Source organism: Silurus aristotelis (genome assembly GCF_946808225.1).
Source record: "Silurus aristotelis genome assembly, chromosome: 5".
Classification (NCBI taxonomy): domain Eukaryota; kingdom Metazoa; phylum Chordata; class Actinopteri; order Siluriformes; family Siluridae; genus Silurus; species Silurus aristotelis.
In genome coordinates this window covers 1,820,787-1,842,421 of record NC_139578.1, presented here as the reverse complement: position 1 = coordinate 1,842,421, position 21,635 = coordinate 1,820,787, and the positions used below count along the sequence as shown (strand labels likewise).

Below are 21,635 nucleotides of genomic sequence, written 5' to 3'. Positions count from 1 at the left end.
AGCTCATTTGGAAATGCTGATTGTATTTTTCACAAATTGCTCCGAACTTTTTTATTCGAGTTGGAATCCGATTGCAACTCATCTTTATTTACACCATTAATAATAAATTGACTTTGCTACTGGTCAGTGTACGATTTCAGAGGCTTTGACCCTATACAGGAGGCGATCAGCCTGGCCAAGACAGAAATACCTCCTGGACAAAAGGTGGTTTTATCTCTTTATTTTATTTTTTAAAAGAGATGGAACATCTGCCTGACTGTAGAAAAGTAGTCATTGGAGGACATTGCACTGAAACAGCCTCCACACAGAAGAAAGGCGATAAGTGACAGCATCACGTCTCTCGTTTGGAGCGTTTCCTCAAAGCAGGGACCAAATTGGAACCAATGAAGACATTTGAGTGAAAGAAAGAAAAAACAAAAGCGTTGTTGTAAGTCAGACTGATGGATTACGGGCGAAAGAGGAAGCTTTCTTTTGTCACGATTGGACTCCTGTTTTTCCTGAGTGGTATTGAATATGGTGAGTGTCTTTGTTCAGGGGGATTTCGAGGTTACAGCAGATTGTTTGTGGATGGAATGCGAAGTGTGTGTGTGTGTGTGTGTGTGTGTGTGTGTGTGTGTGTGTGTGTGTGTGTGTGTGTTTCTCCTCTAGTTCTTGAAGGAGAAAAGAGCAAAACCTGTATAACAGAATTTGATGGAAAAAAAAGAAACTATATTACGTATTAGACCCATATCAAATTGTTTTTCATTATGAAATATGCTTTCTGTTTCTTTTTTTTAAATTTTATGCCTCAGGCATATTTCCCGTACCTGTTAGATTATAAATATTGTAAGAAGGGGGCGTGGCCTGTAAATATAAAAAATTTAAAGGGGTGTGGCATAGGTGCTTGTCAGTTCCATGAAAGGAGGTGTGGACTGTAAAGACCTTTCAGTTCCAGTAAACAGGAATAGTGCCTGTACCTGCCAGATTATAGGAAGGGGGTGTGACTTGTAAATATATAAAATTCAATGAAAGGGGTGTGGCCTATGTGCTTGTCAGTTCTATAAAAGGAGGCGTGGACTATAAAAACATTTCAGTTCCAGTAAAAGAGGCATAGTCTTCGTACTTGTCACATTTAGGAAGGGGGTGTGGCCTGTAAATATGTAAAAATTTAACACAAAGGGGTGTGGCCTATGTCAGATTCATTAAAGGAGACGTGGCCTGTAAAGACCTTTCAGTTCCAGTAAAGAAGGAATAGTGTCTGTACCTGCCAAGTTATAGGAAGGGGGTGTGGCCTGTAAATATATAAAATTTAATGGATAAACGTGGTCTGTAAAATCCAGGAAATTAGGCATAGCTTCTGTATCTGTCACATTTAGGAAGGGGGTGTGGCTTGTTAATATATAAAAATGAAACAAAGGGGGTGTGGTCTATGCCCTTTTAGTGCTATGAAAGGAGGTGTAGCCTGTAAAAGCTTTTTAGTTCTAGTGAATAAGTAAAAGCATCTGTATTTGTCAGATTTTAGGAAAGCGGGTGTGGTCTGTAAACCTGCAAAACACAATGAAGAGAGCATGGAGCATCTCTGTACTTGACTTATTTTGGGAAGGGGGCGTTACCCTGTTAACTTGCCAACCCTAAAAAAGATGTGGAGTCTATTTGAAAGTTTGACACCTGTTGAAAGTACATGGGGATACAAACTTTATCCCGTGTCTGTTATCATATATATATACATTATGTACACACATGATGTCATCTCGCTTTCTTTCTCTCTTTCTCTTAGCTGTTATCCTTCCTACGATATGGAGGTATCTGCAGATTCTAGACGCCCCACCGTACTTCCTTGGACTCGGTCTGTCTGCGTTTAGCTTCAGCGGCCTGGTGACAGGGCCATTATTTGGTCGCTGGTCCGATCGCACCCGCACTACAAAGACCATCATCCTTTTCTCCAACCTTTTCGAGATAGTGGGTGAGTGTTGAGTTCCAAAAGTTTTTTTACTTCTAGCCTTATCTTCCATTAACGCCAAAACAAACTTCTGACAGTGACAATAACTCATGTTTATTATCATGTTTATGGTAACAAGGACTTGTCTTGGTGACACACCACACAATCTAAAGCTAGTAAGAAAATTAAAAAAAGCAAGTGTTTTTTCTGGTCCCGTTATTGGAAAGGAGACTTTTTTTGGTTGGGGAAAGTGAACCGTTTCACTTTGGGCCACATCACACCATCCTACCAATGATCCCAGTGTGAACTACATAATTTCTTATATAGTTTCCATTTACGGCATTTGGTAGATGCCCTTATCTAGAGAAACTTCCATTTGATCTCATTCATACAACTCAGCTGCAATGGGGTAAAGGGCCTTGTTTAGGGGCCCAGAAGTGGCAGCTTGGTGTGACTGGGATTTTAACTCATGGCCTTCAACTGTAAAATCCAATGTCTTAACCACTACGCTACCACCTCCCATATAGATTTATATTGTACTAAGAACTATTTCCTCACACAGGGAACTTCATGTACTTCCTGGGATACTCGAAATGGCTTCTCCTGTCCAGCCGACTCGTCGCAGGTAAAACCGCATTTTTGCACAGTCAGTTGTTTTGACGATGCAGCAAACCAACAGTTGTTTGGGTAAATCTTTACATGGCAAAACCAACCCAGGCATTGGCGCTGGTGCAGGATCGTCCATTTTTGGCTTCCTGACGCAGACCACCGTCCCTGAAGAACGAGCTCGAGTGTTCGCCGCAGTGATGGCAGCACGCCAAGCCGGACTCCTGATTGGTCAGTCGAATGCCATATATGCTTTTTCGATGATAACAAAAGCTGATTGCATTCCTGAGAGCTGTATATATTATAGTCAAAAACCCATACGCTTTTTGTCAATAACAACAATAAGTGCAGACAGGGAAAGCTTGGTCTTACTGTGGATAGGTCTTATTTCTTATTTCTTTCTTATGTCTTCTTGAAATGAAAGAAATAATTTGTGGGAAAATGTTTTCATCCCAAGGGATATAGACAGATAAATGGGACATGTCTTACTTCCATGGTGCCCTATTTGTCGTTGATTTGTTGTTTTTTATTACAGGGCCTGCCTTTAACATTTTCCTACGATTGTGCGATTTTCGCCTGGGACCATTCATCGTGAACAAATACACCGCCCCTGGGGTAAGACGGCCTAACTTATTCTGTCGTAATATTTGGTAAATTAATATTTTGTTTGGGACACAAACACTCTGACCCTACCATGTCTTGATCAAGAATTAATTTTAAAAGTGATGTTTGTGACTCTATTAAATCCATTGCTGCTGTACAACCTGTTCTTGCTATAGCTCTTCATGTGTGCCATGTGGCTGGTGCTCCAGTTAGCCGTGCTTCTGCTGTACTGGGATGTGCCTCCACTGGACTCTGTGCCCAAGAGCAACACTGCCCTCAGGGAGGAAGAAGAGCAGCCACTCATTTGCTTGCAGGGTCAAGATGGCACACCAGGGTCTTGCACCATGGTGCTATCTGATCAGACCGAGACACAGCTTTCAGAGGAACTGGGCACATCCGAGCCAGGAGCAACGCCCGCATCGGACAGACCTCCCTCCCTGGAAGACCCCTTCGAGAACTTCAATGCCAGCCAAGGTATGTTTCTTGATTACGCAAACTGTGCTACGGATTTGAAGATAATTTCTATACAGTTATTGAAGCTAATGGACTATGAAGGGGGTTGCCGATTAATATTTACCGACTTTCTATTCAGATTTCCTTTACGTACCTGCACAACCCAGTGATTTTAAACAACCCCACTTATCTTATTCTGACCTTCAGGTTTATCTGAAATAAAGCATGAAGGAGGAAGACTTTGAGACTTTATTGGAGTCTTCTCTTAATGACCGAATGAAATCTTATAATTATATTGACGCGAGCCACATTGTCACAACCCGCTCCAGAATAGTTCTCAACATGATGCCGCCACCAGCACGCTTCGTCTATTTCATAAGGACATCCTCAGGACGTCCAGAATCTAATTAGAGCTGCCCAATTAGGCAAAAACGTGGCCACTATTTATTAACTGAAGCGCAAAAAAAACCCCAGCAAATCGCAAGCTGCACGATACCATTACATCACCTCGATTAATTATCCAACGTTATATGTGGCATATAAAAGAAAAATGGAATAAATATCATTCGGCAATGGACACGGCGAACACACACTCAGCATCCGGATATTCAGCTGAAATACCTCTTGTAAAACTTGCCAAAGGTCTTCTTCAGTAGTTCTGACCTTGTGGTGCAGTTCATCCCAGAGCAGTTCAATAGGATTTAAGTGCGGTTACTTTGCAGGTCATTCCATGATGGATAACTAAATAACATTTCAGATGACAGTTTGCTCTATTAATAACACTTACAGAGCTCGGATGTACGCTTCGGTTTATTGTCTTGTTGTATGATGAAGTTGGTTCCCACATGGAATTGCATTGTGTTTTGTATGAAAGTATGGAATGGTTGCCATGTTGGTTCTTTTTTACCGCATTGGAATAAGTCTCTAACCTTCCCTGCTCCAAAACAACCTCAAACCATTCAACTTCAACCTCCATGTTTGACTGTGGGGGTGAGGCAGTCTGCTAACATCTCTCCTGGTCTCATTCCTACACGTTCAAGTTCTTCTGTTTGAGACAACAAATGTCCCATTTGGACTACACAGAACTTTCTAGCAATCATTTACTGTCCAATGTGTTTTTGCCTTTGACCTAATGTTAAGGCAATGTTTATATTCGTATTTGGATATTTATTTATTTATTTTTAGATTTTACAGACCTTCTCCGAACATATGTAGATAGAAATTGTTCCTTGGGCAGCTCTCTGCAAAATGTGTTCATCAGCCCCTGGGTAGAACGGAGTCGATTATAGATAGAGGCTTCACCAGTGTGTGGTATGATGGTGTGTGTGTGAGATCACTCTTCATCGATTCCTCCAGCTGTGACTGAAGGAGATGATCTCAGACTGTAGAAAGTCTTCACTGACCCGTGCACCTTTTCTACGTTTGTGGGGTTTTTTTTCTTTTTTTTTTCTGTGATATATTGCAATATAGCCTTTTATCGATCTGTGCCGGAGCTTCGCCTCTTTCACTTATCCCTCTCTCTATTTCTCTCTCTCTTTTCTCTCTCTCTCTAGAGTTCCTCAGGGAGGAGGTGGTGGTTCTTCTCACCGCGCAGTTCATCACGCTTTTTAATCAGACCGCGCTCGAGGTGCGTTCCGGCTCGTCTCCTTTTATTTCGTGATACGGTGAACATATCGGCGTGTGTGTGTGTGTATGTGGTAATATGTGTGTATGTGGTAATATGTGGTACTTTAATGAATATCAATAGATACACTGTATGGCCAAAAATTTGTGGACACCTGCACATATGATTTATGTGCTTTTTGAACATCCCATTCCACATGTAGTGCCCCATTTGCAGTTCCACTCCATCTTCTGGGAAGATGTTCCACTGGATTTTGTGGAGATTTGTGGAGATTCATTCAGCCACAAGGTTTTTTAGATAAGTCAGGTACTGATGTAGGGCAGATGCGGAGGCCTAGGGTCCATTCAGCTTAAAAAAAAATCATCCCACAGGTGTTTAATAGGGTTGGAGCTCTAATGCAGGCCTACGCCCACATGTGGAAGCATATTTTTATTGATCTGGCTTTGTCCTTATGGTGTCCCAATACTTTTGGCCATACAGGGTAGAAAAAATTTCTCGTTGTATAAGACGAATAAAACATTCCCAGATTTGCGTACATAAAGAACACAAAGCCCTTAAGTGTTCTATTACTACTCCAATTTTTTTTATCCGTTTAGAGTTACATAATTCTTTTTTTTTTTATGGTGAAGCCTCAATGCTTTGCGCCCTGAGATCTCAAGTCTGATCGTCTCCATGGGAACAGCAACTTAAAAAAGTGTTTAAAGTATGGTGGTTGTTCGCATAATACCAGTAGAAGTTTAACGCAAGTGTGCGGTGCAGACCATGGTGACGCCAATGACGCAGAAGTACTTCGGGTTCGGTGAGCTGGGGAACAGCGTGATGTACGGCCTCTGCGGCGTGGAGGTGATCGCCGGCTTCTTCCTGGTGCGCTGGCTGAGCCACGTGTTTGAGGAACGCGTGCTGCTCGCCGCTGGTTTGCTCGTGAGCTGCGTGGCCTGCGTCTGGTGCCTCATCTTCCTGGCAGACCCCAAGGGTAAGGGTACGTGTGTGACTGTGTGTAAGTGTGTGTGAGTGCTAGTGTGTGTGGGTGGGTTATAAAATACAAGAGCTGTGTTGGCCACATGCCCGGACAGACTGGCACACACCTGCGTGTGGACAGCCACAATATGCCGGCCCTGTTTGATGCCAGGTGGTGCGTGTAGAGCGATGCTCTTTTCTTCCTGCAATATCAAATGTACATGTGTGTGTGTGTGTGTGTGTGTGCGTGTGTGTGTGTGTGTGTGCGTGCGTGCTTGCATGTTATTTTTTTTTACTTGTATCTTATAGTCGAGTGCAAAAGACTTCGAACCGTGGAAGGATTTTGAAATTTATCCTGCCTGATTTAAAATTTATCCTGCCTGATTTTTTTTTAAGAAAAAAAAAAGACGTATGTTTTGCCGTACAACGAAGAAACAAACAAACAAAATAAATAAATAAAATACACGCAATATCGTGAGACCTAGGGCAAAAGGGCGAAATACATAAAATAAACAAAGTACCAAAGAAACAAAGAAATAAATTTTTTTTTTTTTAATTAGTTACGGTAAACCTTGTGCATGTTGTTACTATGGAAACGATACAAGTGCACGTGATTTGTTCTGGTCACTCTCGGGTTTGCCTTTTTCTACCCATATGTGCCTCTTCCCCAAAATGATCCCTGAAATTTCCCCTTCACTTGAGACCCGAACGTGTTCTAGCGTGGCAATGCCCCTGAGGCCAGATCCATGAAGATATGCTTTCCATAGGTTGGAAGTGTGTTGATTGACCTGCTATAGAGCTCAAACCCTATTGAACATCTTTAAAAATGTAGCATGTTACAAATGTGTGTTGTTGCATATACTATGTGTGTGTGTGTGTGTGTGTGTGTGTTTGTGTGTGTCAGGCGGCTTTGCGCTCCAGCTGACCGAGTTCATCGTTGGGGTTTTCCTGCAGCTGTTGGGGCTTCCCTTTGTGGCGGTGTCTCAGGTGACCCTGTTCTCCAAAGTCACTGCGGAGAAGACACAAGGTGTGTGTGAGAATACGATCCAAACTGATAGATAAAATCTGTAGATCAGTCATTACATGTGTGTGTGTGTGTGTGTTGTGTGTGTGGATATCTACGCAGGCTTTAGTCAGGGTGTCCGGCGCTCCATCGGAGGTCTTGCCACAATCCTGGGGCCACTCTGGGCTGGTGGTTTAACTGGGAACTTGTACGTGATGCTGGGAATGATGCTCTTCCTCCTCACACTCATCATGGTCAGTAAGACTCTGCTTATTTACCACACGAAATGTAAAGTCCAATACAGACGTTTTCATGGTGTGTTGTTTGTCAGATCATGATGGTGCTGTCCTACGAAAAACTGGTGGAGCCCCCCGTGGTGCGGCACGCAGATGACTCCGAGAGCGAGGGATAGAGGATGAAGTCAATTGTTCATACAGGTGAGGGGGACGACGATGACTGGCTTAGCAGCTGGCTTAGCTAGTTTTCTTAATTCTCATTTTAAGTAGCAAGAATGTTGCCCAAACAGCTAGTTACCGTTTCCACAGGCTAGCCAACTGTATTTTTATCTAAAAAGCTAACTTTTCACGCTAATAAGACATTTTTAGATAGCTGACGTGTGTTTATTTTCATTCAGACTAGCGAATTTAATACAGCCAACATGTCAGTTAGGCCAAAGGAGCTTAGCTAGCGAACCCTTTTTGTAGACAATGTGCTAGTTTTACGCAGCTCAGCTACGTTTATGCTAGGTTGATTTTTTTTACTCTGGCTAACTAATTAAAAATTGTCAACTAGCTAGTAACAATTAAGCAGTTAAGTAGTCTACTTGACTAGCTAGTTAACGTACACTCGGCAATCTTATCTTCCCAATTCCCTAGTTATGTATATCTGAAAAATCAGTTCAGTTTTTTGTAGTCAACTAGCCATTAATGGTTGTTTAGACTTGCTAGTTTTCTCTTGCTAGTTAAATCTTTGATACACTCTGGGGTCTTTAACATTTTATATACAATGGGCCAGTTTTATATTAAATTAATTAAATTTTTTTGTGCAAAATGCACAATAAATATTAGTCATATCTACAGGAATGTTCTTGTGACCCGGTAGCAACTTTTCCATGGCCCAGTCCCCAGTCATGATCAGGTGTTTGGGGACCTTTGCCCTAGCTAATGGAATGTTGACATGAAGGTTTAGTGTAGCTACCTAGCTGTTTCATTTTGTTGTAAAGAACAGATACTGTGGTGAGGTCACCAGTGATTTGAAATTAGTTTTTGGATGTGTTGTAATGAAAAGCCCTCTCGCTGCTCCGACACTTTGTTCTGAAAGTAACCACTTGTGTGTATTGAACACAGCTGCTCCGACGTTAGATGAAACAACACAAGGAGGCAGAGCGTCAGGACCGCAGGTGATTTATGGCGCTATTAAGTCACGTCGTTGCACAGAGGAAGGTTTCCTGTAGGACGCTTAAAATCAAGAACGATTACTTTAGAACTGTTTCTATGGTATGAAAAAACTGTCAGTGATAAATTAGAATTATACTGTACAGTCCGGAAGTCCTCTTTATAGTCTGATAAGAAATGAAGACATGGACAAAACAAGCTTGATCCCAGCGGTGCTGCTGAAAATGAAAAATCTACATTTTTGATAGGGTTATATTTCCATTCAGGATTGCGGCTCACGGCGGTCCGTCTGGCCCAAGTTTTCAGTGCGTGTGGTGCTCGGTGGAACAGATGCCAGAGCAGTGGTAGCTACCGGCTCGTGCCAGGAGCAGCAGACCTCGGCCTGCGAGAGGAACGGACACACACACACAACACACACAACACACACTCATAGGCATACGCCCACACATATGCTCACCCAGACACAACAGTTCTGCTTATGTTATTTGCACAGTTTTGCTTAAAATGTACAGCAGTGTAAATATGGAACAGCGTTCATCCACGAAACACACAATCATTCATTCATTTCAACGTTCATTTGTCGCTTTGCTTACATTTGTGTGACAGTAGTTTTACAGTGATTGTACAGACGAGGGCGCTATTCCTCCACAACACTGAGTGTTAATGTGTGTGTGTGTGTGTGTGCGTGTGCGTATGCATGTTTGTGTTTTTATATCTTATTGTGGACCAAGTGTCCACACAAGGACAGGTATATTTAGCAGTTTTGACACACAATTTGTTTGCTTGTTTGCTTCTGTATTTAAAAAAGATAAAGTAAAAAAAAAGTAAAGTTTTGTGCTAATTCAGTTGCTGAGGTCACAGGTATGGTTAGGTATAAGATTTTACCACAGCATTACCTTTAGCTGCTTTGATTATGACATCAGTGGAAGGTCCTTATAAGGGTTATAGGACAAAAATGTGTGTGTGGACATGTGGACAAATGAATATACAATGATAGGAATATTGTATTTTTGATCTTGTGGGGGCACTTTGTCCTTGAAAAGATAAAATAAGTAAATAAAAACACACGCACATTCATCCTTATAAGGACCTTCCACTGAAATTATTAAGAATTATAAGGTCCACATCAGGACAGTAAGACAATCACATATCAAGTGTTCCTAAAGAGACCTTTTCTGACTTTATGTCTGGTCCCCACAAGCATTTTCCACTTTTATTTTAACAGCCCGAAAGTTTGATTTAGGATTCAATATTGCATGACCTGTAGATGCGGTAATCATTATGTCGATGCCAAGTCTTTGAGAATATATAAAATGTGTGTGTATGGGTGGTTTGGGGTTCTGGGGCTCAAATCTCCTCACAAGGACCAGAATATAATACTAACAATGTAGACAAACAAACACACTTTAATGCCTTACTACCCTTATAAGGACCTTCCATGAGCACAGTAAATATTAAAAGGTCTTTATAAGGAGAGCAAGTCGAACACAAGGATGTTTATGGGGACCATATGGAAAGGTCTATGACAAGAATCTGACCTTGATTTTTGACCTTGTGGGGATACCTGGAAGGTCCTTGTAAGGATAGTAAGACAAAAGTGTGCATTTGTTTTTGTGTGTGTTTAATAAAACGTGAAATAACTCTCAAACAAACCTCCGCTATGATTCGCTCATCCCGGCTGTCCCTGTTTACTTTTAATAACCCAAAACTCACAACCAGAACTGTTCCATCTTGACAAAAGGTGACGACTTTGCAGAACGAAGAATCGCCACAGAATTTTAACAAGCTCTGTTTTTTAACGCTTTCTAATGCAAAATTGATTTTTTTTTATTCTTTTGGGGTGTTTATGCACATCTGTCTTGGGTGTTTTTTTTTTTTTTTTCAGCCCACCAGAAAGCCAGAGTGTTTAACCTCTCACACTTTAATCCAGATTATCTCTCAATCCCTCCTCTGTCTCTGTGTGTGGCCTGACAGGTTGTAATCCCGGTCTCACACACACATATATATACATACACCAACACACACCCAGCAGACCACACACACACACACACACACGCACATACGCACTCTGGGCCTGTTAATGCGATTGATTTAAAAAGCGTCGTGACATTATTCATCATAACCCCCCTCATAATTCTGCCAGACATGCTGCCCTGATGCTGAGTGACGGCTCGGTAATGATATTCCCCTCAGCTCCTTATTGCGCCCGGAGAAGGTAAATATTTATGATCCCTCGTGTCCCTGCTGTTAATAAACGCTTGACGAACGCTCCAGCTGTGTTACAGTTCAGATTTTTGTAACCTCACCTCGCCACGCCGCTTGCTTTCCCCGGGTCGCCATCTTATCCGCTCTACTTTTACACAACCTTCAGGAATTTCCTTCCTAAAGAGCTTTCTTGATATCAAGGGTAAGGTTTGGGGTAAGTTTATGAGGTTTAGAAATCAGACACATAGCTAGATTCTTTTCAGAAAATGGGTTACTAACATGCTAGCTGGTTCTCACAAATGTGGCTCGAGTAAGAAATATACTATTACTTGCTACTACCTTCAGCTCAAATCACAATTGTATTTAAAGTGAATTCGAAATTAGATTGTCATAATTTACGATAACTTTGCAGAATCAAACAATACTTTTTGAATTTCACATAACTGTAGGTCGTATTACTTTACTCCATCATTACGAAAAATAATTGCGATGCGGCAGCGCTTCAATCCCTTACACATCTTCCAAAGCTTCAACTTTCTTACGTCATTGTGCTCCCCATCTCTATATCCCTGAACACCTCGACCAGATATCTGCATTGCATTCTGGGAACCTGGGAGGAAACCAGCATCTGGATTTCTCATTACTATGATTGTGGAAAACAGTGATTTGTTTTATGGTAGCTAAAACAGGAAATTCTCACAGGAATACTGCACCGAACCATCAAATTAACACCAGAGCTGCTTAATTCATCACAGACCTTCCAATATAAATATACACTACATGGACAAAAGATTGTGGAGACCTAAGCATAAGATTGAGGTGTACTTTTTGAACATCCGATTGCAGATTAGACCCTATTTACTGATATAATAATCTTCATTCTTCTGGGTGGATGTTCCACTAGATTTTTGTGGAGATTTGTAGAGAATCATTCAGCCACAAGGGTGTTTGTAAAGTCAGGTAATAATGTAGGTGATTTGAGGAGGCCTGAGATAAATCATAACATATTTTCAGTGATTACGTGTCTCGTCTTTCATTGAAAACTGTCAGGAGCTCAGATTCACCGTGACTCCATGAAAGCATTTTTGTATAAGAACAGCACCCAGTGCTAATGTAGGTGCAAAAGTCACTCTTTTTTCCATGTACTCAGATGTCACAGACGTCGTTTCGAAGCAGCGGGTAGTGCTTATATCCCACTCAAAACCCTATTTGACAAGCTTGTCATGCGTCACACGGCATTCTGCGATCGACTTTGTCGTCCGAGCTTGCCGAACATCTAATATAAAACAGCAGAGGGCAAACCACGGCCATGTGAGGGCAGCAAGACAGCTGCCTCGGTCAGGACCGGGGGGTCGAAGGGCGCACATCGTAGAGTTTACTGAGCACAGCTAATGCGTCACTCACATATGGAGTCATTCTGAGCGAAAGAAAGCTGGTTCACGGATACAACATTAAACACGGGTCCGGGAACGATTCGTCTTCTTTCAATCTGGAAAGGTCGGTACATGGGCGAAATCCATCACAGAAGGAAATCGCTTAACCTGAAACACACAGGAAATGCTTCAAGATGAGCAATTGAATAATAACCTGAGGCTTTAATGGCTTACAGGATTTTTTCCTGCTATTTTTATGCCGCCATCAAATTTACATTCTATCAGTTTCATTTAGAAGAATTCTATAGCTACAATGAACAACTGTCGGTACACCTTTAATTCCACACCGACAGGAAACAAACTACACACACTAGTGTGCAACCCCCCCCTCCCCCCCTTAAACTTACGGTTTCCACAGTAAAACACTATAAAAAATTATAAACAAATAAATACTAGTGAAAAGCTGACAACGCTGTACTGCTAAGTAATATCCGTTAGCTTTGCTTGGAGTTTCTGAGGTAAAATGTGTTCAATATAAGAACAAAATGTTATGGTTAGAATAAAGCTTCTGTTGTGCTCATTCATGCTAAGGCTGTGAGGTAACTTAAGGTGAGTTTAGCTAGCTAAGCTGTATACTTCGTGAAACACTCTTCTGTGTAACATGTGTTGAGTTTAGCTAACTAGGTATTTACTGTGCCCTCACACAGATCTCTAACATGTCTCTTTGTAAAGTGGTGAATTAACGTGAGGAAATATTGTCTTGTAAATGCCTTTTTTTGCTGATCTTCTAGAGGTGTTGCTTATATACCATTTCTTGTAAAAGCAGTAAGAAAATGTGAGGTATCTATATGCGTAAAATTTTGGGGACACCTGATTATTTCCAGCTCAGTGGTGGGCGGTCAGGGCCAGTAAAGCCTTCTCTGCTGGACTAAACACTATCAAAAGCACTGACCTACATTTACAACCTAAATTCTAATATTTGCTCCAAGAAATTGTATCTTCATTTCGTAGCGTTTCTCTTGGCTGCACTGCTTCCAGTACGTGTATGTGGATGTTAGATTTTTTTGTCCAATCAGATTTCAGCCACTGTTCCAGCTATATGTGCTTCTTCCACAAACTGTTACCTCAAATCTTGACTCACACAATTGTACAAGATGTTTCAGCATGACAGTGCCACTGTACACCAAGGCAGCTTCATGAAGATATACTTTATATAGGTTAGAAGTGTGTGAAAGATCTTGAGGGACCAGCTATACAAGTCAAACCCTACTAAACACCTTTGGAATGAATTGTTCACACTGGCTGCACTCCAGGCCTCCTCGCCTCACCTACATCAGAACCTGAATATCTTCCCAGAAGAGTGGAGGTTGTTGAACAGCGAAAAGCAAATATCGTGTAATGGGATGTTCAAAACGAAGCACATTCCAATCTTATTGCATGCATTGAGGTAACATGGGGTGAGCTGATCTAGCGTTAGGTCTTATCACTTAATCTCCAAATTCCTTGTCAGAGACATCATGTAAATGGAGGCATCTGACTTTTTTTTCCGATTCCACCAAGCAATAGAAAGATGTGGACAAGAAAGACGAGTTCACAACCTGCAAAACAGAAATATGAAAATATTTTGGGTCACGATCTCACGGTTTTCGGATCGACCCGAGCGTCTGCCATGTGCTGTGCGCTCTCGGCTCCATTCCAGCATCTTGATCTAATTAGATGTTCACATGGAAGTTATTACAAACTGATAAGCGTGTCACATGAGGTCAACAAGCGATCGATTGCTAATCTCATTACAGCGTCATCCTGAAGGGCAGCGTCCCCTTCTGTCTACTCTGTTTTCATCTCTTTCTCTCTCTGTTACTTTTTTTCCCCTCTCTCCCTCTCGCTCACACAAGCAACATTTGAGGTCATTTCTCATGAGAGCGTAAACCGCATTACCTGTGCATTACCCGTACGAGGAAAAATCCCCTTGTCCTGTTGCGCGCTTTAAAACCGGGGCTTAGAATAAACCTTGAAAGGATGCAGCTGCCTCCATTTGTCTTCATTGCACCTGACAGGTAATCTATTAGTTCTGATCATGGGGACTGCCATATTGTGGAATACGAGATTTTCGACACCGAGGCTTTAACGTATGACATGAGACTACCTGACGCAAATCCTCATGGCAGCACCAAAGCGACACACACACACACACATATACACTATTTAGGCAAAAGTATAGGGACATCTGCCTTTTCCAGCCACATGTGGTTCTACCCCACAAAGTTCGAGGCACACAATTGTACAAGACGTCTATGGATGTGGTAGCGCCGCATTCTTTTCTTCACATAAACAAGAAGACCCAAACCTGTTCCAGCAAGACAATGCTCCTTTGCACGAAGCCAGCTCCATGAAGATCTGCTTTACAACTGTGTAAGATCTTCTTCTATAGATCTCCAACCCTGTTGAACACTTTTGGGATGAATTGTTCATGTTGACTGCACCCCAGGCCCTGACTTTACTAACACCCTTGTGGCTGAATAAAATCTCTTACAAATATCCACAAAATCTAGACGAACATCTTCCCAGAAGAGTAGAGGTGATTATAACAGCAAATGGGGAATCAATGTTGAATGGGAGGTTAAGAAGCACATCTTATGCTTAGGTGTCCACAAACTTTTGGCAATATATTGTACACACCGTTATAATGTACTTACTCTCTCGAAACATGTAGCTGGATGTCCAAACAACACATTATACAGTATACGGCTAAATATTACTAAAAGCCAGTATTGATTGTTGAGCAATATTAATTAACTTTTCTCTTAGTTTCTGAGGTAAAAATTTTATTTGATGGTAAAAAAAATAATGCTTCATTCCATGGCACTCGAATGCTCAGGCGTTTATTTTTATTTTCTCTGCATGTCTCAATGCTAAGACAATGAGGTAACGTGAGGAAAATGTAAATCTGACTGATGCTTTTTTTTGTATCTTTCTTAAATATCTGTGGTGAATTTAGCCAGCTAAGATAATTGTCTATTTATAGTTTCCCTACACAGATCGCTAGGTAGGTTTAGCTAGCTAAACGGTCTCTTTACTATATATCTATATTATTGTCTTTTCACTGTATCTCTCGATGGAAAGCTAACCTACCTCCTGGAAATACAGTTTGCCAACATGAGCTGAGTTTAGCTAGCTAAGATAACCGTCTCTGCACAAACAGCTAAAATGCTTTCATTGTACTACAGTGAGGGAACGTAAGAGGAACAGTTAGCTAACACTCTTCCTTATGAGACAGCAAAGTAACATGAGGTGAATTTAGCAAGCTATATTTAAACTATGTCTCTATGCAGACAGCTAACATGCTTCTTTGTAATACAGTGAGGCAATATCTACTTCCTGGTTAGATTATGTAGCGTAGCTCACTTACAGGCCATAATATCGAAATTCCCTGGAGATCGTTGATACCCAGGTTGAAACAGTAATTTGTTGTTCACATTTTGCTCCATTATGGTTTCATTAAAATTTAATCCTGGCATAATTTGTCGCAAATAAGCCGGAGCGGCTACACGGACACCAACTCCTCCTTCCTTCCTTCTTTCCTTCCTTCCTTCCTCCTATCAAACCGAAAGCACCAAGGGAATACCCCGATTCCGAATACAAGGGAATGCAAATTGCATCAGAGTGTGGTGCCTTCTGGGTAAGTTTTTGTTCATGAAGTAGTCTCGGTCCTGTGAGTCTCAGTGGGCTCATCTAACAAACTTTCCCTTCAGCTAATAAAGAATTGCGGCAGCCCCCCCTGGGTCTGGCGAACGGAAGTCAAGAAAGTTGTGTTTAAAACAGGATTGGAACACAGCCCGGCTCTTCAACTCCACAGCAGCAATCAATTATGAATGGAGGAATTCTGCTTAATTTGCATCTGTTGATGTGTGCGATCAGTCAGATGAAGAGAGACGGGCAGAAAGACAAGACAGGAATGAAGAGAAAGAGGAAAAAGGGGTGGTGGGATGAGATCAATGCCACGTTCACCATGGTTTACTCACATCAATTACTCAATTACTCACACATTCAAGAATGCCAAGTTTGTGGCATATAATAATCTCTTCCACTCTTCTGAGAAGACCTTTCACTAGATTTTTGGAGTGTGCTTGAGGAGATTTGCAGAGATTCATGGAGCCGCATGGGTTCGTCTAAAAGGCTCATCCCAAAATTCATAGTGAATCTTCTACATTTGGCTGGAAGATTTAAGTGTCCCGTATAGTGCATCTTTTACTTGAATTAGTCATATTTAATGTGGTGGATTATCTGCAGAACAAGTAAAAGCAGCTGTAAATGACTTTTAAAGCTTGACCCCTCTGTCTAATGATATTACCTCACTGATACTGGAGACTCCTTCCTTAAAAACGTGTCTAACAAACATCTTTTTGTGGGAAACAACAATCACAGCTACATGCATGTGGATGTTTTTTTTTTTACTATAGAAACAATAATGTGTTTGAACCGCCGTCAGTGATGCTGTTACAGGAAATAAATCCACACCTTCTGACTAATCGAAATGGAGCCATAATTCTATTTGAAAGTTGATATGGCGGTTAATCATCTTGGCGTGGTCCGACTCCGGCACAGCTGGAAACATCGATGTATTATTAACAAGACATTCATATTTAATTCGCCATCTCTAGGTGTCAAGCTGAGGTGCGAGTTAACATAACTTTGGATGATAATGATGATGATGATGATGATGATGATGGTGATGAACGAGTCCTGCAGCTAGAGTGTGTATTAACGAGGGACTTACACCCACGAAGACACCACGCGTTAATCACAGGCGTTCGCAGACTCGTTCAGAAACGTAATGAAGAGAAAACAAAATAGAGAAAAAGAAAAACAGACAGCTACAAAATGAGCGGGTTTAATTGAAAAGCGCCGTAGATGCGAGAGCTGGGCTGTGTTCCAATACCTTTAACACGACCTTGTTGACTTCGCCGTCACCATTTCAACTCCGCCAGCCTCCAATTAGCCGGAGTGAAGTTTGTTAGATGAGCCTTCGCTCAGTCCAGGAAGCCAGTCGACACCGAGGTGGAGAGAAGACCTCAGCGAGAAATAATTGGGAAGACGATTGAATGCCAGTTTTTTTTTTTTTTTTTTGTGTATGTGTGTGTGTGTTAGTATTTGGTTTTTAACTAGGGTTATGTCAGATTGTGGAAATTAATGCACCCCACATCAAACAGAAATACATCAAATTAAGGACAAAAACCTTTTTTTTTTGTTGGTGGTTAGCTTTTTTATTTAATTTTTTTTTAATCATTTATTTACATTTTTTATTTGAAGTAAATATGAATACAATTAAATTATATAAATGTCAAAAATATTATTTCATAACTATATTTAAAATAATATTTGTTTTATTAATTGTATTATTAATATTATTTATAATCGAATAGAATATATATTATAGAATTAAGTATTATTATTATTATTATTATTATTATTATTATTATTATTATTATTATTATTATTATTAGTTCTTTTTTAAGAATGTCAATCCTAGAAACAGAAAAATTGCCAACATGTGGAGGGGAGTTGGTTGCTTAGTGGTTAAGGCATTAGACTTCGGATCCAAAGATGGTAAGTTTAAATACAAGTCACACCAATCTGCCACTCCTGGACCCCTGAGCAAGGCCCTTAACACCATAGCTACTCAGTATGAATGAAATAAATGTAAGTCACTCTGGATAAGGGTGTTTGCCAAATGCCATAAATATTATACAACGGTATTCATTTTGCTTAAAAACTGGATTGAACCCATTTCAAAAGCAACTATTAAATCTATGGCCATTGAGTTTCATTCAGTGGTCTCTCTGGAGAAACCCTTTAAACTTTAAACTTATGACCTTTAACCCCTACAACCCAAAGTTTTTCTATATAAGGGTTTCATGTAGAACCCTGTAATCAAGCTAAGGACTCTTAACTATCCAAATAATCCTTGAGGAAGTTTCTTTTTTTTCCCCCTCTCAAGAAGGCATGTTCTTAATTAAGTAAGGCAAGCCGAGCTCCCTCCTGAAATGAAGCACATGACAAATAATTCTGACTAGTGAAATCAGCAGTAGAGACAGCAGGGTTAGTCATGAATAACACAAAAACTATTAAAATATTCCGAAGAAATCGGCAAAAAATTGGTGTGTCTTTTATAGTGCAGACACTAAGACACTAAAGTGACAGCAGGCTGCAGGGGTTCAAGTTTCCCAGCATGGACTCCGCCGTGGGTAATCCTGTCTAACATGCATGCAAATCCCATCTCTACACAAACACAATGGCTGGCTTGTGTACGCTGCCACAATTAAGCCCAGGGGAGAGGGGGGGCCTGAGTTCAGACACGGTTCTGCTTGTTTGGCATCAAGAAATGGAGATTCACTAAAGGAAAAAAAGATTTCATTTATCCAATTAGACAGCCTGCCATCCTGCTCTCAAGTCAGGATCACGTTCACTTCGAACAGCCTTGTTGTTAAGTGATATCTTCGATTGATGTGCTTTAAAACCTGAAGGTAAGTTATAGCACCAATTCAAGCGAGTTTGTACGTCTGGGTTTCGTCTCTGCGATTAAACCCCAACTCCCGATCTCTTCCTCGATCCCCTTTCAGCCAAATGCCTGCGTGTTTGCCATTTTATCTTCCATTCAGACCCCAGCGGGAGGCCACAATAGCCCAGCTGGGGGTTTTCGTCCCAATTTGCTATTGTTTATCACCATTTCGCATTCTCCCAGGGACACAGCAACCCCGACACCTCAACCACCACCACCAGCACCACCCCCAACTGCCCCTTTGGCACCCTTAGCCACAGCTTTGTCACTCTCAAACCAACGATACTCCTTTGAGGTTGCTTCTCATATTCCCTTTCCTTCTATCCTTTATTAAAACGGAGGCTTTCAAGTTCCTATGTGTGCTAACTCATTTCTCATGGGCTGACGGCCCGGAGGAGGGACAGCTCCCAAAAAGACACCTTTTTTGTTCCTGGACGTAAATGATGCCTGTTTGAGAAACGACAATGCAGCTCTGTCTCAGATGGGCCATAATGTGGTATAGAAATCTATATTTAAACCACAGCGCTGTTCAATTCTCCATTATGTGGTCGATTCATTTTCTTTTTATAACATCTGCTCTGATAGTCTTTCTGGCTGCATGGCAAATCACAGGTTTATATAGTAGCAGCAGTCATTCATAGGAAATTGTATAGTGGAAGAGGTCTCCAGTGCTAGCTGTTTGTTATAGTCGAAGTAACGCCGCAAATTCAACATGGGAAACGTCTTAAGAATGAGGATCTTCATAAACTTCAAGAGGAATAACTGTTTTATAAACATTCAATGCAACAAGAAATGGTGTCCTCTACCATTTTGCTGTAGTATATAAGGAACAATGATTTATTGGCCATCGTTTCAGGGAAACCACCTATATAGAGAGGATTTGTTGACAATCGCTAACAATATTTGTCTATCTTCTGTGGAAATGGACCACCAGGACCAGCACTGATCAGATTATTATTTGACTGATTGACCATTCCTAGAACAGCGGTGACACTTGCTAGTGTGTACCGTCCACATGGTTCACCTTTGACGTCTTCAGAAGGACATCAACAATCGATATCTAACATTTCCTGTTTATCAAGAAAGTCAATAATCTTGGCTTATCAGCCACATGCCATTTTGGGCCGGTGCATGAGCAGCACAAGATTTACAGTATTTACAAATCACCTGATTCCAGTTAGAGTCAAAATAATTACATTTCCACATGAATAAATGAAGGTCACTTCCATCTGACCTCAACTTCCTTCTTAATCAAATCTTCTATCCCTTGCAACGGTAACTTCATTTCCAACCCCAGGCCTGCTGTTCATGACCTCACTGTGGCATGATAGCATGACGGACAAATGTCAAGCTTCTAATTGAGATGGTCCTGTCCTTCCTGAATTTCCGTCTTCATTTGGAAACTCTCGAAAGATTGACGCCGTTAGGAAAAAACCTCTTTAGGTTTGCATTAATGTGAAGCAAATATTACACCAGCTTAGTTGTCCAAGTTATCTCTTCACTCATTGATGGTGGTCTTGGAGATTTGCTTCATGCAATGCAAATGGTAATGGTTCAAAATAAAAAAAATAAAAAAATTGGCATCTCCCATCCTCCCCTTGCTTCCCTTTTCTATTCTTTCCTCATTCTCCCTCTCCATCATTCTGTTCTTGCACTCCGCCTCCCTTGTCAAGACTCTCTTTTTGTTGACATCAACCGGGCATCAATGGCCTCTTTGTGCGCCGGAGTGTTTTCACTCCAGCAAATCTGATTAAAGGGAGACCTCGGTGGTGTGTTCATGCCAGAGCTTTGATGAGAGTTTCAGCAGAGGAGCAAAGGATAATTCGGTCTACCACAGTGTTGGTGCAAACGATATAATCAATCCAGTCTGGAGTTGCCAAGGTGTCACTTTCAAGATCTGGTTTCCCTGAGTAAAAAAAAAAAAATCTTTTTTTTCTTTTTCATCATCTTTCTTTCTTCAACTTTTTTCATGGACGTACAAATGTTGTTGAGAAATCTGGAGGTTAGTTCTCGAGGGCTGATGCCCCCAAATTAAAATGCTGTTCTTTGGGAAAAAAATGAAAGTCTTTTTTACGGAGGTATGAAAGCACGTTCCGCATCAGTCCCGACTTGAAGTCCTTGGCGATTTTGCCTTCACGCTCTGCTCTGCGATTTGTTTAAGTGAACGCCGCGGGAGGCCGAAATGCAATCCTACCATCTGTTTCTCGGCGCGTCATAACTTCATAATTTCATCCTCTGGTGGCGTCTCCGTGCCACTCCAATACCTGCGGTTAAATCGGCCTTTTCTTTTTGTCTCTCACTCCTTTTCCCTACACACAGAGCATAAAGGAATCCTGGAGCGATATCAGGCCCGGTCCCCATATGAGAGACGAGCCGACAGGATTGTGCAGTTGATTTGCTGCAAACTTGCACCTGGTGCACCACCGTTCTTGCTGCTCGGAAGTTTTTATCTGAGCTAAGGTGCTAAACCCCCAGTATGATGGCGCCAAGAAGTCCTGGGTCTTGATTAATATCATGACACATCTGCTTGGCTGATTTTGAAGGTTGCACCAACACCCTCGGGGGGATTCGCTGAGGCCCAGCTGCTGTTTGGGTGGCCTTCCCACACTCTATGGCACAGAACTTTCCTGTTACAACCAACAAGTAAACAAAAGCAAGATCAGTGATGCCGCTGTGGATTTCCTGGTCGTCGGCTTTCCAAAAATGTCAGTGGCCATCACATCTTAGGCAAAACAATTTTGAATTAAAGGTTGAGGATGGAGAAGAGACCCTCTGGCTTTACGCTTAGAAGTATTAAAATTCTGTTGGGGTTTTCAGATGTCTAAAGGCACTGCACAAGCATTTTATATGACAAAAATCTTAAAAAAATCTGATAACAAAATAAGGTCCCATACTTATATGTACTTGATGTGTACACATCAGTCTTTTGGAAACTTTATG

The 21,635-nt window shown here is 41.3% G+C and overlaps 1 protein-coding gene across 2 annotated transcripts; it reads left to right on the top strand.

Moving 5' to 3' along the window:
• Positions 1-52: 52 nt before the first annotated feature.
• mfsd8l2 (major facilitator superfamily domain containing 8-like 2) lies at positions 53-9,329 on the top strand. 2 transcript variants are annotated; one of them, XM_083541194.1, is made up of 12 exons: positions 53-516; positions 1,757-1,942; positions 2,481-2,543; positions 2,636-2,755; positions 3,060-3,139; positions 3,304-3,601; positions 5,134-5,207; positions 5,964-6,177; positions 7,066-7,188; positions 7,288-7,418; positions 7,496-7,601; positions 8,825-9,329. In XM_083541194.1, the coding sequence occupies exons 1-11, from the start codon at positions 441-443 to the stop codon at positions 7,574-7,576; spliced, it is 1,446 nt and encodes a 481-aa protein (XP_083397320.1). In that variant the 5' UTR covers positions 53-440; the 3' UTR covers positions 7,577-7,601; positions 8,825-9,329. The 2 variants fall into 2 exon arrangements, with proteins under 2 accessions (XP_083397320.1, XP_083397321.1); XM_083541195.1 differs by having other exon boundaries at positions 8,807-9,329.
• The last annotated feature ends 12,306 nt before the right edge of the window (positions 9,330-21,635 follow it).

Excerpts from the sequence above, each read along its gene's own strand:
- mfsd8l2 (XM_083541194.1), top strand. The coding sequence starts at position 441 with ATGGATTACGGGCGAAAGAGGAAGCTTTCTTTTGTCACGATTGGACTC. Across the intron at positions 517-1,756 it reads CCTGAGTGGTATTGAATATG|CTGTTATCCTTCCTACGATA; the intron begins GTGAGTGTCTTT and ends TCTTTCTCTTAG. Across the intron at positions 7,189-7,287 it reads CACTGCGGAGAAGACACAAG|GCTTTAGTCAGGGTGTCCGG; the intron begins GTGTGTGTGAGA and ends ATATCTACGCAG.